At 36.5% G+C, this 16,126-nt stretch overlaps 1 protein-coding gene across 1 annotated transcript in view; it reads right to left on the bottom strand.

The window, feature by feature from the left end:
- LOC127878365 (uncharacterized) overlaps positions 1-16,126 on the bottom strand; it is a 68,355-nt gene that overhangs the window by 8,135 nt on the left and 44,094 nt on the right. Inside the window, exons 12-14 of the mRNA XM_052424891.1 lie at positions 15,547-15,606; positions 10,501-10,631; positions 5,035-5,212 (exon numbers count right to left, since the gene is read on the bottom strand). Of these exons, the coding sequence (XP_052280851.1) occupies positions 5,035-5,212; positions 10,501-10,631; positions 15,547-15,606 (369 nt within the window). The remainder of the gene's footprint in view (positions 1-5,034; positions 5,213-10,500; positions 10,632-15,546; positions 15,607-16,126) is intronic.

Raw genomic sequence — 16,126 nt, 5'->3', positions numbered from 1 at the left:
TGTAGCTGCTTTGAAGACTTTGAGTGAGTTGTATGGTGAAGATAAGGAGGTCACTGTTGTTAGGGGAGATTGAGTAACTGGCATAAAAGAAAAGAAAAAGAACATTAGCAAGTTAAAAGACAAGAGGGCCAAGATGGCCCTAGTTCGCTCACCTGAGAGGAGTCAGTTCATTCAATCTTTACCAAATGTCAAACTTGACCTAGATATTGTCCAGACAAACATCCTGGTCAAGTTTCATCATTATTGAACCAAAACTCTGGCGCATGGAGTGTTTTTATTTTTGTAAGATTTGACCTGGTTACCTATATTTTGAGTTGACCCCCCTAACCAAACATCAAACTTTGCTTACAAAAATAAATATGACAAAGATTCATAAAATCTGAAACAAAATTGTGACCTCTAGAGTGTTTACCAGGATTTTGTATAATATAATGAAAATTTGGCAATAATTATGGCATTTATTATGTGATTTTGCTCATTATCAAACTTGACCGAGATCTTTCAGCAACTTTGATAAAAAATGCTTGAGAAATGTGAATGCTAGAGTGTTTACAAACCAAATGTGGAGGGACGGACGGCCGACAAAGACCAATCCTAAAACCTCACCTGAGCAATCAGGTGAGCTATAAAGTGTGTTACCGATCTAAGCCATTTTTGTCAGAGAAATCAATAAAACCAATGTATTGACTAAGTTTCACAATGATTAGGCAAAAATGTGACTTCTATAGTGTTTGATCACAAGGTTTCTCTCTAGTCACATAAGGAAAACTTCCCCACCCCCCTGGCGGCCATGTTTTTTTACCGATCTGGACCATTTGCGAACTCATCTGAGATATATATAAAACCAATCTTTTCACCAAGTTTCATGATGATTGAGCAAATAATGTGATTTCTAGAGTGTTCACAAGCTTTTTTTACTATATACAGTCCAACCTGCCCGAGCGACCGCCTGTTAATAGCGACCAACAGTCAATAACGACCACACCGATTTCCTCCCGAACGATTTCACTATATATTGAACCTGCGAATAAAGCCCACCTGTGAACAAAGACCAACGACCACCCTTTTACATTCCCAAATCTCCATTTTGATAGCTTACAACGACCACTGCAATCATAAAAATTAATGATTTTGCAACTTTCAAAAAACAAAATGGCCACCAGGACGCTGCGTAGTCACGTGATACACATCTTAACAGTGGACTCGTCGGTCGCTATGGAGATATTGGCAAGTGACATTTTATTGCACTCGATAGCAGTTGTTTGTTTATTTAACATGCATTGCTAATTGGTAGTCGCCTGCTTCTTTTATGCATTTGACAGTTTGTCCAAAGTGTAAAAATTTGCCTTTGTATTTAAGTGACTCGCGATTAATGTACTAATTGCCGAACAAATATCAAAGACAAATTTGGGGCTTTCATAAACTCATTAAGGAAATTAACGGTTTCATATCATTTACGCTGCCTATTAAAGATAAACATTTTGATAGTCATTCTCTTCTTAAATTTCTCCGTAATAAGACGTTCATAGATTATAGAAAAGTAAATTGTCAGTTCAAGTTAACCATTATGGCTTCCAAGCGTAAGTTCTTGACGTTGGAAGAACGCGTTAAGGTCATTAGTTTGTTAGGTAAAGGACACAGTTGTAGACGAGTGGCTAGTGATCTTGGTGTAGGAAAAACTCAAATTCAGAGCATTTTAAAGCATAAACATGAGATTATGGACGAATTCGAGGAGAACGTAAACTGTGAAAGTACGTGGAGTATCTGTCTGGAATCTTATTCTTGGATGTTTTCAGTCTTATATAAATATCAGATGTCATTTATTGTCCATTATTGTCAACTTTACTGGTTGTGTAGTAGTGATTCATGTATTTCATGTATAAATGTTTGCTATGTTATGTGTATTTTGTACTTTGTTCTTTGTATAATTACAGGCAATGTACGTATACATGTATGTCAATAGTTATTTATACAGTATATGATAAATTAAATAAATAATAAAAACATAAGGGAATAGAAATACAACATGTAATAAATGTACAAATGTAAAACAAAACTGTGTTTTCAATCCTTTATTTCATTATACATGCATAAGTATTCAAACATCAAAACAATAGAGCACATACATCGATAAGGTACCTGTTAAAAAACTACTAGCATATTTTGCAAAGTTTCGATCGACGCTGCTAATAATGACCACCTGTGAACAAAGACCACAACGACCAAATCCCTTGAGTGGTCTTTATTGACAGGATGGACTGTAAATATAAGAAAACTGCCCCCCCCCCCCCCCCGGCAGCCATGTTATTCAACTGACCAGAACCATTTTCAAACTCAACTCTTGTATCAAAGAAAAAATGTTCTGACCAAATTTCATGAAAATTGGGCCAAAAATGTGACTTCTAGTGTTCACATGTTTTAACTATAAACATATAGAGAAAAATGCCCCGCCCACTGGCGTCCATGTTTTTTCACCTATCTGGACCATTTTCAATCTCGTCAGAGAAATCAATAAAACCAATGTTTTGACCAACTTTCATGATGATTGGGCAAAAATTGTGACTTCTAGAGTGTTTACAAGGTTTCTCTTTAGCCAAATAAGGAAAACTGCCCCGCCCACTGGCGGCCATGTTTTTCAAGGGACCGGAACCACTTTTGAACTCAACCAACATATCATTTAGGCAAACATTTTGACCAAATTTCATGAAAATTTGGCCAAAAATGTGACTTCTAGAGTGTTCACATGTTTTCACTATAAACATATAGAGAAAAATGCCCTGCCCACTGGCGGCCATGTTTTTTCACGGATCTGGACCATTTTCAAACTTGTCCAAGATATCAATAAAACCAATGTTTTGACCAACTTTCATGATGATTGGGCAAAAATTGTGACTTCTAGAGTGTTTACAAGGTTTCTCTATAGCCAAATAAGGAAAACTGCCCCGCCCACTGGTAGCCATGTTTTTCAACAGACTGGAACCACTTTTGAACTTAACCAATATATCATTAAGGCAAACATTTTGACAAAGTTACATGAAGATTGGGCATAAAATGTGACTTCTACAGTGTTTTCAAGGTTTTTCCTTTTTTTGACCTAGTGACCTAGTTTTTGACCCAGCATGACCCAGTTTCGAACTCGATTGAGATATCATTCGGACAAATCTTCTGACCAAGTTTCATGAAGATCGGACAATAAATGTGGCCTCTAGAGTGTTTACGAACAAATGTGGACGGACGACGGACGGACAACGGACAAAGACCGGTCACAAAAGCTCACCTAAGCAATCAGGTGAGCTAGCAAAAACAATTTGCTTGATGAATGGCCAAGATAGAATGGGTTGCTACATAGACCTGTCAACAAAAGCATTTTGCCAAAGAGTTATCCAGATTCATGAAAGCACAGGATAACAAGAGTTTGCCAAGCTGTGCAAGATAGGCATGTGTATGGTTTTTACCAGTGAAGGATGAAGTTTCAGCACACAAAGCATATTGAAAAATAAGTTTAGAAGCTTCTATCAAAGAGAATCTTGACCTGCTGATTGCCACGAACATGTATCAGGTCCCTGTGGGATCATATGACCCATCTAGTGAAGTACTTGTCTGGCTTAAAGATAACAAGAGGAGAAAGGAAGAGATTGTTTCAGGGTTATAAGCCCCGGGCCAAGAAACTGAAGAAAAGTTCAGAGTTTTAACTTATTAGAGAAGAAGTTTTAAGTCAACTTACATAGACCACAGACAGTGTGACTTTATTTAATATTGCACAAGCAGTGCCATAACTTAGTTTAATTGTGAAATGACGTTTCATGTCCTGCATTAATACTACATGCAAGAAAGACCAAATCAAGACAGAGATACAACACGTTTAAGTTGAATATTTTAAAGAAAGTCTGTTCATATCATTATTTAGAATTTATTCTGTTTGCATTTATTACAGATAATGTCTCCAGACACACCATGTACTATGTCAGCTTTCTACGGAAATGGAAAATAACCCTCAATATTCCTATGGTTGAAACAAAGGAGTACAATACCCTTTAACAATAATATCAGGGGGTAAAATACCATTAAGACTAAATTCTTACAAATGTTATAAGCTGAACCATTTCCACACTCAAAGCATGTCATCATTTACATTTCTTAAGAAAGTAAATTCCTAACGAAACTTTTAAATCAAATTGAATACTCTCTTTCACAAATTTTTCATCATAGAATCCACTGCTGAATCATGCTCCTGTGCATTAGTATATATTATGGCACTTGTTCACAACACAGAGTCCATTTTTAATGCCCTACCCTTATAAACAAGAAACCATCAGAGACGGGTGATGCTCCCCAAAGATTTTTTTGTCACAATATTGAACTTTAATTCAGATAAAAGGAAACGTCTTGAGGGGAATAACTTTGGACAAAATAATACGATGGATGGTTTAGCAACTTAAAAATTTCAAAAGGCCATAACTCTCTAAATAAATCATCTAACCAGAACCCACAAATAACATGCGCATCTCCTCAAGGTATTTAAGCTTTCCATAAAGCTTCATTGAATTCCAGTCAGTAGTTGGGGAGAAATAGCCCAGACAAGAATTGCACTATATGTACAGTTAATGGAAAATTTCAAAGGGTCATAACTCTGTGAAAAATCATCTGACTAGAACCCGCTGATAACATGCACATGTCCTCTTGGTAGTGAAGCTTCCCATAAAGTTTCATTGAATTCCGGTCTTTAGTTGCTGAGAATAGCCCAGATAAGAATTGCGCTATATGTACAGTTAATGGATATTCAAAGGGCCATAACTATGTGAAAAATCATCCGACCAGAACCGGCTGATAATATGCACATCTCCTCTTGGTAGTGAAGCTCTCCATAAAGTTTAATTGAATTCCGGTCATTAATTGCTGAGAAAAAGCCCGGACAAAAATTGTGCACTGACGGACACACGCACGGACAGATGAAGCGGCGAAGAGGCAACAATTTTGGGGGAGCATAAAAAGCTATAGCATTTGTAGATACTATTAAAACTAAGAGAGTGGTACCCCTGGTTGCCTCCATCTCCTGCATGCGGTTCCTGTGCTCCCAGGTGCCATGTTCGTCTGTTTCCTCATCAGAGTCGTACTCATACTTGGGTTTGACCTTGATGCCAGGCAGCTCTGCCATCAGCGCCGCCTCGTGGGCTTTCTTCTGGGCCAATATCAGCTCATACATCATGTTTATCTGCACAGACAGAAATTAACGCTTATATGAAATGTATGCTTTCTGGTGGTTTATAACACAATATCAGTGATATAAAAACTGGTACATTTATTTTATGCTTTCCGGTGGTTTATAGAGAAATATCATTGAAATAAAAATGGTATTTCACTGTTTTAAACAGTGACAAATAACAGTGAAAAATAACGATATTAAACTCTTTTACAATTAAAATAAACGGTGAAAAAGCATAAAATAACTAGAAATGGCGCGGCAGAGGCCAACGCGTATCCCCACGCCGAATGTTTGACCTAGGTGTGCCCCAGGGTTGGTAATGGGGTCATGCATAGCTGAGATTGACCATATTGTCGTAAGAGAAGTTCATCATCAATTAGAAGTGAATTGGTGTAGAAATGAAGAAGTTATAGTAAAAGGCAATTTTGGGTGGGTGTGACATATGTGGGCAGGGCGCCCCAAGGTTGGTAATTGTGCCATGCATAGTTGAGATTGACCGTATTGTCATAAGAGAAGTTCAGTATCAATTTGAAGTGAATCGGTGTAGAAATGAAGAAATTATAGTAAAGGCAATTTTGGGTGGGTGTGGTCTATGTGGGCGGGGCCCCAGGGTTGGTTATGGGGCCATGCATAGTTGAGATTGACCCTAATGTCATAAGAGAAATTCAGTATCAATTTGAAGTGAATCCGTGTAGAAATGAAAAAATTATAGTAAATGGAATTTTTTGGTGGGTGTGGCCTATGTGGGCGGGCGCCCCAGGGTAGGGATTGGGGCCATGCATAGTTGAGATTGACCCTAATGTCATAACAAAAGTTCAGTATCAATTTGAAGTGAATACGTGTAGAAATGAAAAAATTTTAGTAAATGGAAATTTTTGGTGGGTGTGGCCTATGTGGGCGGGGCGCCCCAGGATTGGGAATGGGGCCATGCATGGTTGAGATTGACCGTATTGTCGTAAGAGAGGTCCAGTATCAATTTGAAGTGAATCGGTGTAGAAATAAAGAAGTAAATGTAAAATAACCTAAAAACATGAGTGATAATTTCTGACGCGGCCCCACCCCAACCGCTATAACTTTTGACCCAGGGGTCAGATCAAAATTCCAAATAGTGCAGGGTCGCACATGTGCTCATAGCTACCATGTGTGTAAGTTTCAAGGTTCTAGTGCTTTTAGTGTAGGAGGAGATAGTGGCCAGGACGGACAGACGGACGGACGGACGGCGGAGATAACCACAATATCCCCACCTTTTTTTTAAAAAGCGTGGGGATAAAAAGAAAATTTGTTGGATTTGATGGAATATCGATTTTAATTCACTCGTGATCATAAAAAATACATATTTTCACTCGTGGCTGAGCCACTCGTGAAAATATTATTTTATATGATCACTCGTGAAATAAAATCGATATTCCATCGAATCCAACAAATATCCTCTAAGTAATACACTGTTTAAAACAGTGAAAAATAACAGTGATATTATCAATATTGTTCACTTTTTTACTGTGAAATGATGTCAATATTTTGACGTTATGTTTTCAATCTATTTTAACTTACTAAAACAGCAGAAAAGCATTAATTTAACAGAAAACGTCTTGATTGATTACAACCAAGTTTTTGTATTTATTTATGGCTGTGCCACTGGTGTAAATAATAATATTTCTGACTATCACTTTGATCTATGTCATATTTGACATTTTGGATAAGAAATGGCACAGAGAGTCTATCAGAACAAATGTAGAAGACAGTATGCGTATAATATATGCTCATTCCATGCATTGGTCATACATATATTATTTGTTATGTTTGTATCTGTATATTTAGGATTAATACATGGATGAAACTCTTGTATTAGGTATTCCATAAGTTAACTAGTAAACTTCATCAGCAATACCTTAACTGCAAGCAGTTTCTTCTTTTTTTTTTATTCAATATAATACATACAATGTATACATTTATATATGTGTTTATAGGTTGGGGTCATGATGGTTAACAAGTATGCAAAATATGAAAGCAATACGTAAAGGGACATTGAAAATATTTGGGGTAGTACGCAAACTTTAACATTTGCTGCATATTCTAAGTGGAAAAGGGGCCATAATTATGAAAAATGCTTGATAGTTGTCTGCTCTTGTTTATAGGTTGGGGTCATGTTGGTAAACAAGTATGCAAACTATAAAAGCAATATGTCAAAGGATATAGGAAATATTTGGGGTAGTACGCAAACTCTAACATAGATATATCAATAATATGCATATTCTAAGTATAAAAGGGGCAATAATTCTGTCAAAATACTTGATACAGTTGTCTGCTTTTGTTTATAGGTTGGGGTTATGATGGTAAACAAGTATGCAAAATATGAAAGCAATACGTACAGGGACATTGAAAATATTTGGGGTAGTACGCAAACTTTAACATTTGCTGCATATTCTAAGTGGAAAAGGGGCCATAATTATGAAAAAATGCTTGATAGTGTTGTCTGCTCTTGTTTATAGGTTGGGGTCATGTTGGCAAACAAGTATGCAAAATATGTCAAGGGACAATGAAAATAATTGGGGTAGTATGAAAACTTTAACATTTGCACGCTAACACAGACGCCAGGGTGAGTAGGATAGCTCCACTATATATATTTCATATATAATAGTCGAGCTAAAAATGGTAAAACGGTGTCAATGGGGATTATGTAACTGGGACAATCGATATCCTGACAGATTAGTTGGTGGCATTGAATTTATATCGTTTCCAAAGCCGAAAAGAGATCTTGAGAAGTGTAAGAGATGGATAAATGCAAGCGGTCGTCCCCACGAACAACTGAACGTCAACACTGTCAAAGACAATTACAATATCTTATTATCGAATATACTAGCAGATTTAAATAGTTTATGTTATCGATCTTATCATCACATAATAGTTCATGTTTTTAATAGTTTTGTCAGTTACTTGGTTATGAATAGAAGCAAGGTTCATCTGCATTACTTTAAGAGAAGTAAAACCCAATATGAAGCCTAATTCATGCTGTGTTTTATTTCTCTGATAGTAATGCACTTTATTGTCATTATACATGTTTTTAGAAGGTGACACGTGATATCTTATCTTAATAACGGTATCTACACATGTGCAGACATGTGGTGTCACCAATGAACGCTTTTAATTCACACTTGGAGATTGAATGCCTAGTTCTCATGAGCGAGTGGAAGCTTCAATGTGTAGAATTACCGAGATCCCCCTTATAGAACATTAATTTATTTCAAAAACTGGAAATGTCATATAAGCAATAACTAAGCATTATTAAGTATGAATTATATCACTTGTGCATGTAAAATAATAGAGAATATTGGTACCCACTTTGCGTAACTTAACGAAATCCCTGTTATAAATCGAGTTTTTGTGTGTGTCAGAAACAATTGAAAACCATTTTATGTTACTATTTTAATACAAGAAACCGTGGGAGACGGGTGATGCTCCCCAAAGTTTTTTTTTGTCACAATATTGCACTTTATATTCAGATAAAAAGAAACGTCTTGAGGGGCATAAGTTTGGACAAAATAATACCATGGATGGTCTAGCAACTTAAAAATTTCAAAGGGCCATAACTCTCTACATAAATCATCTAACCAGAACCCACAAATAACATGCGCATCTCCTCAAGGTAGTTAAGAAAACCGGCTGATAACATGCACATCTCCTCTTGGTAGTGAAGCTTCCCATAAAGTTTAATTGAATTCCGGTCATTAATTGCTGAGAAATAGGCCGGACAAAAATCGTGTACGGACAGAAGGACACACAGACAGAGGAAGCAGCGACTATGTGCTCCCCCCAAAAATTTTGGGGGAGCATAAAAAACGTATCGATAAATGCCATTGTATAAGAGTTATTGTTAGTGATATAACCAATAAATGCGGTAACTTGGGGGAAGTCGGTACCTGCGCGTGCGTCTGATACTGGTAGCTTTATTAAGTAGCCTGACTGAATTTTCCTTCATACAAGGCTAATTTATATCAGACAATGACCAAACTGATTGTGTTTTTTTGCACTTTCAATCATAGTGATTGATAAATGTCCAATAAGCAATGTTTAATATTATAAATATCACTTTTATACGTAATAACACGTGGGATTTAGGTACCCACTCGGCGTCAGAAAGCGCGTGAAACTTTACCGAAATCCCAGTTATAAAGCAATGTTCGTGTCAAATACGCGTGGGAAAATGTTTCATAAATATTTTCGTAAATAACATGGGTAAATACTGGTGTAGAAGTGCAAATTTTTTGCTAATACCACCATTACACGTAGTAACAGGTTCGATTTCGGTAAGCGCGCAAGTGTTTGAGAGCTTGTTTAATGTACCGAAAAAAACGTTATAAATAGCTGATGTTCTCTATAAACGTATATTTTTGCATTTGCATAATAACTAATGACACAAACCCCTTTTACAACTGTTATATGGTGTGAAAAGGTCCATAAAAATCATCAGGAATATCGCGTAAATCTATAATGCAATCTATAGGCAAGGAAGCCATTTTGGTGTTAGCTTGTCTAGGTTTGCTAACCGCTAAGCCACGTGATTAAGTGGGCGAAGGGATCATCGTCCAGGCGTCATGTCAATTAAGGTATGTAGCTTTCATGAAATCAATACCTGGGAATGATATTAAACTGAAACTTGAATATGAAATTATACAAAATCTCAAAATTGCTTAGAATATGCTTTAATAACACTGATGTGTGGGCAGAAACAAAACTTGGTATTTATAGCAGAGATCTAAAAAACGCTCCCACAATGGGGATAGAATGTGGAATTGTTACATGACTGTGGTGTTTCTATGGATTGTATGCCACAACCAATTGAACAACCACAACCATGAATGATTCCAATTTTTATATACCTTCTCATGAAAAACAACATTACAAGTAACCAAGACAACAAATTATGTATGAATACATTCAAATAACATGAAAATGAACTTAACAAATATTTGCACCCCATCATAAAGTGTACATTTATGATGTCATTGAAACATTTGGATTTTCTTGCGATTAAAAACAGAAAAAGATTGTTCAGTGTGAAATGCAGGATTCAAACTGATATTCGTATTTTATACCAAAATTAAATCACTATGAAAGTCATATAAGCTATATAAAGTATATAATAGTCACATATGCCATACAAAGCAGACTGGATGGTGGAAATATGTCATCAATACCAGACACCACAATATGCTCAAAATCACATTTTCTGGTTTGAAATGTTCCCCTGAACCAGAATAATGTTTGAGTCCCAATCCCAGCCTCCTCAAAGTACGTACCTCCCTCTGTTCTCGTATCTGTTTGAGCTGCTCTGCATCAATGGTGTCGCTTCCCACCATTCTCCTGGAGAACTCCTGTAGGGTCACACAGTGGGGCTGGGGTAGGGGCTGGGGGGCTGGCTCACTCACAGCTAAATACAGCATCACACACTTGATGTCCTTTCAGACCATTTAATAAGTCAGTTTAGCATTTTCTAATTTATTAATTTAGTATTTTTGCTGTTCTAAAAAGTACTTAAGTGACACTTATTGACAACTGCCCTACTTGCTCATAATTGGAAGAATTGTCATAGATATCATTTCATTACCAATTACCACACAAGTTATGTTGCAGGGCCAGGGATCAAACCTGCCATTCTCAGATTACCGACCAGCACACTACCAAATGAGCTAGCAAAGTAAAGCTAACAGTCCTTTTACTTCAGGTATAAATACAATTAAATACAAGAGGGCCATGATGGCCTTGAATCGCTCACCTGACTAACCTTGCTACATCAACTTAAATTCTATCAGACCCATATACAATCCCAAGCCAGATTTCATTAATTAATACATTCTGACAAAATTTCATTAAGACATCATGAAAACTGTGACCTCTTTCATCTACACAAGGTTTTACTAGAATTGGCCCGGTGACCTAATTTTCGACCCCAGATGACCCATATACGATCCAAGATCAGATATTATTAAGATAAACATTCTGACCAAATTTCATAAAGATTGGATGAAAAATGTGACCTCTATTGTCTACACAAGGTTTTTCCATTATTTGACCTAGTGACCTAGTTTTTGACCCCAGATGACCCAAATACAATCCCAACCCAGATTTCATCAAGATAAACATTCTGACCAAATTTCATAAAGATTGGATGAAAACTGTGACCTCTTCTGTCTACACAAACAAATTGTTGACAGACACACGCACGCACGCACGCACATACGGACGCCGGACATCACACGGTCACATAAGCTCACCATGTCACTTCGTGAGCTAAAAAAACATCAAGATTATCAAACATCTGAACATTATTTGGGCATAACCCTTTTTACCAATTCTTCTATAATTAAGGATTAACAATAAAAGAACATAAATAACTTGATCCAAAACTTAATGGTTGTATGTAAATGGGTCTATCAAAGTTTTGATCAACTCAGCCAAATTGAAGAAACTTTTTGAGCCTTTGCTGAGCTTTTTATCAAGGAGTTTAATTGTTAAATACCTGGAGTGAAATGGAAGCTGGGATATATTCATCATGTGCTTTCAGTAAAAATTATAGAAAAACCTGAATGCTGTGAGCTGGCATGTTGTCATTTCACACCCAGGTTCATATTACAAGAACATTTTTGTTACGCAAAAATCAGCCATAGAGTATGACTACACTTGTGTAGGAAAACACTGAACAAAAACATACAGCTAGATGCCAAAGTTCACACTCAAGTTATTTGTAAAGTTTCCGCCCTCAAGCAGAATTTGTTTTTGACTGTTTTTATACACATTATAACACAAGTTAAAAACAAGAGCACCGCCTTGCGGGTGCAGACCGCTCATCTATTTTTCTTTTAAAGGTGAAGGGACCTATCTCAATACTTCAATCACAAAGGAGGGAGGGGTGGGGTGGTGTATAGTGTGGGTGTGTAGTCATTTATTCAGGGGTGTCAATTGGCCCAAATTTGAAATCCGGAAAATTAAGCCGTAGGATAAAGTGAAGAGAGGGCCCAACCCCCCGAGCCCTAGCTTATTGTTCTTTTTTTATAGTCTTTCTAGGTGCAATTTCTGGTGCGAAATATTATAAACCAAACCATCCGTAACACCGCAGGTGTATTTGTCATTCTAAACAAATGATATTAAGAACTTCGAAATGTAATTAACAAACCAGCGTATCCGAAAACGACTGTCCGAAAACATGTCGCGATACATCATTTGCAAATGAAATTAAATATGCATATCGTTTGACTGCAGAAAATGAAAACCAGTAACCAGTAACCTAGCAAATACGCAGTCAATATATAATTTGATTAACATATTGTTTTAAAATATGATATTGCAGTGCTTTACTTTGCCAGTGCCTGCTCATGTCAGTGCCAGCTGCTTACCAATCAGAAATCAATAAATAAAATCGGTACCAAGCGCAAATGTCCGGAATGCCGACGATGCTATAACAATATTCGTTCTGAAATGATCCCGCACTAAAAGAATTTTGTCCCTACCCCCACCCGCCTTAAACAAACTCATCGGATTTACATTCACCTCAAAATCAACCCTAAACGGCTCAAATCTGGATTTCCGGAATAATCCGGAAAATTGACACCCCTGTTTATAACAATATCTTCCAAAAATAAGAAAAAAAAAAGCAATTTTTTTTTTTATTTTTGGGGCGGGGGGGGGGGGGGGGGGGGGGGGGGGGGGGGGGGGGGGGGATATTCTCTGGAGGGATTGTTGGATGGTATTTTAAGAAAAATTTTTTTTTTTTAATTTTTTAACCATGTTTCAAAAAATTGGGTAGGGGGCGGAGGAGGGGCCATGGGGGGGGGGGGGCTATAGTGTGAGGGTGTAGTCATTAATAAGATGATCTTTAAAATAAATGAAATTTTTTTTTCTTTTTTTTTGGCCGGGGGTGGGGGATTCTGGGGTGGGGGGTGTGGGGGATGGTTTGGGTGCAGTCTATTGTGGTATGTAAGGTGAGAGTTGTTATGTCAAAGTATCAATCAAATCTAATCATAAATAAAGAAGTTATGGCAATTTTAGCAAAATTTAATAATTTGACCTTGATAGTCAAGGTCATTCAAAGGTCAAGGTAAAATTCCACTTGCCAGGTACAGTACCCTCATGATAGCATGAAAGTATTTGAAGTTTGAAAGCAATAGCCTTGATACTTTAGAAGCAAAGTGGATCTAAACACAAAATTTTACCATATATTCAAAGTTACTAAGTAAAAAAAGGGCCATGATTCCGTCAAAATGACAACCAGAGTTATGCAACTTGTCCTGTACTGTCCCCTTATGATAGTTTGTGAGTGTTACAAGTATGAAAGCAATATCTATGATACTTTAGGAGTAAAGTGGACCAAAACACAAAACTTAATCAAATTTTCAATTTCCAAGTATAAAGGGCCCATAATTCTGTCAAAATGCCAGTCAAGAGTTATATTACTTTGCCTGCACAGTCCCCTTAAGATAGTTAGCAAGTGTTGCAAGTATGAAAGCAATAGCTTTGATTCTTTAGGAATAAAGTGGACCTAAACACAAAACTTAACCAAATTTTCAATTTTCTAAGTATAAAAAGGGCGCATAATTCTGTCAAAATGCCAGTCAGAGATACATAACTTTGCCTGCACAGTCTCCTTATGATAGTTAGTAAGTGTTGCAAGTATGAAAGCAATAGCTTTGATACTTAAGGAATAAAATGGACCTAAACACAAAACTTAACAAAAATTTCAATTTTCTAAGTATAAAAAGGGCACATAATTCTGTCAAAATGCACGCCAGAGTTATCTAACTTTGCCTGCCCAGTCCTCTCATGATAGTAAGTAAGTGTACCAAGTTTGAATGCAATAGCATTGATACTTTCTGAGAAAAGTGGACCTAAACACAAAACTTAACTGGACGCCGACGTGATGACAATAGCTCATAATTTTTTTTCAAAAAATAGATGAGTTAAAAATGTAATTTAAAAAAGAAAAAGCCACAAATACTGTTTTGTATAAAACATTCAAAACACAATATATATATTAAGGCGAGAAACTTGGCATGTTATTTAATATGTGAGTAAAGTTTAGCCCATTAGCAGCAATACTTTATGAGTCACTGGTAACAAACGTTAAAAATTGTATAAAAAAGAGGCCACAACTCTGGTGTGACACAAATATTGAAACATAATAAAGATGTGTGCAACTTCACATGCTGATTAATATATGCAGAGTTTTATCCCTTTAGCACCCAGACTTTTAGAGGTACACCAGACACAAACAAGAGATGTGTTTGTCAGAAACACAATGCCCCCTAATGCGCCGCTTTTTTTTTTGACCTTTGACCTTGAAGGATGACCTTGACCTTTCACCACTCAAAATGTGCAGATCCATGAGATACACATGCATGCCAAATATGAAGTTGCTATGTTCAATATTTCAAAAGTTATTGCAAAACTTTACTGTAAGGTTAAAGTTTTGGGACAGAATGACAGATAGAAAGACAGGCCCAAAACAATATACCCCCGATCTATCGATCCGGGGGCATAAAAAGAGAGACAGACAGGACAGAGTGACATGAGTGAATCTTAAGTCAGCTCCTCATAAAAAGGATCAAGATTAGTATCAAGATCAATATCATTGTATAAAATCCCTTCCCATTTTCCATCTTTGTGCAGCGACCTTGGCCCCCTCATTTTGTTAAATAATGAGTTGCAAACTGTTCAAAATTATGAAAAAAACGAGGCAAAAAAAGCTGTTCAAATTCTTATAAAAATGAGTTTCAAACTTTAAATTATAAAAATATGAGTCACAAACTTCTTTAAAAAATGAAAGAAGATAAAAAGCCAACTCCAACTTTAATGAATATCAACACAACGGTAAGTGGTGCTTTATTTAAAATAACTTTTTAAAACAATTTTTCTTAAGAATTTCAACTAGTGCATAACAAAATACATCAGAATTACTTTATTTAGTAAGCCGGTGGTCTTGGCCAAATATTCTATCAAAAGTCGTCTATACTGCATTCATGTATACAGTTATTCAGCACGCAACGTAAAATTTTGGCATTGATTTCAGACCTATGCAAGGACTTATTTTTCAATCTTAAGATATCATCACAAACTGCAAGGAAAACTGTCTTTTATGCACTAAAGATTTTTGCAAAGGTATTTCAATAACTAAAGATATTTGGAAAAATAAAGTTCTTAATGGTGTGTTTACATTCTCTCCAACCTGTGTGTAAACCCAAGAAAACCCTGTTGATCCTGCACCCTGTTATACAGCCTAAGGCGCAGAAGGACCTCATTAACTTGGAAATATACACACACAGAAATTTAATCAAGAGTTTTCTTTTGCGTACCTTTCTCTTCCTCAGGACCCCATCTGCTTTTTCTTTTTCTTTTCTTTGCTGATCTTGAATCTGGAGTCATTTTAAATGTCAAATATTGCTAAGATTGTCAGTGAGCAACAAGCAAAAAACACTAATAAGCTGCACCAAATGTCTGCTTTTTTAAATTAAGGCAGCATTATTTCTAAACTCTGCATTATTTAAGCACCAAAATTGAAGAGTTTTATTTATTCACACAGTATATTTATGAATTAAACAAGGGCTGTTTGTAAAACATGCATGCCCCCCATATGGGCTGTCAGTTGTAGTGGCAGCAATTGTGTGAATACGTTTTTTGTCACTATGACCTTGACCTTTGACCTAGTGACCTGAAAATCAATAGGGGTCATCTGCCAGTCATGATCAATGAACCTATGAAGTTACATGATCCTAGGCCTAATTATTCTTGAGTTATCATCAGGAAACCATTTAACTGTTTCGAGTTACTGTGACCTTGACCTTTGACCTAGTGACCTGAACATTTATAGGGGTCATCTGCCAGTCATGATCAATGTACCTATGAAGTTTCATGATCCTAGGCGTAAGCATTCTT

Source organism: Dreissena polymorpha, chromosome 4, assembly GCF_020536995.1.
Source record: "Dreissena polymorpha isolate Duluth1 chromosome 4, UMN_Dpol_1.0, whole genome shotgun sequence".
Taxonomy (NCBI): domain Eukaryota; kingdom Metazoa; phylum Mollusca; class Bivalvia; order Myida; family Dreissenidae; genus Dreissena; species Dreissena polymorpha.
Note: the sequence above shows the minus strand (reverse complement) of the source record. Positions and strands in the feature narration are given on the sequence as shown.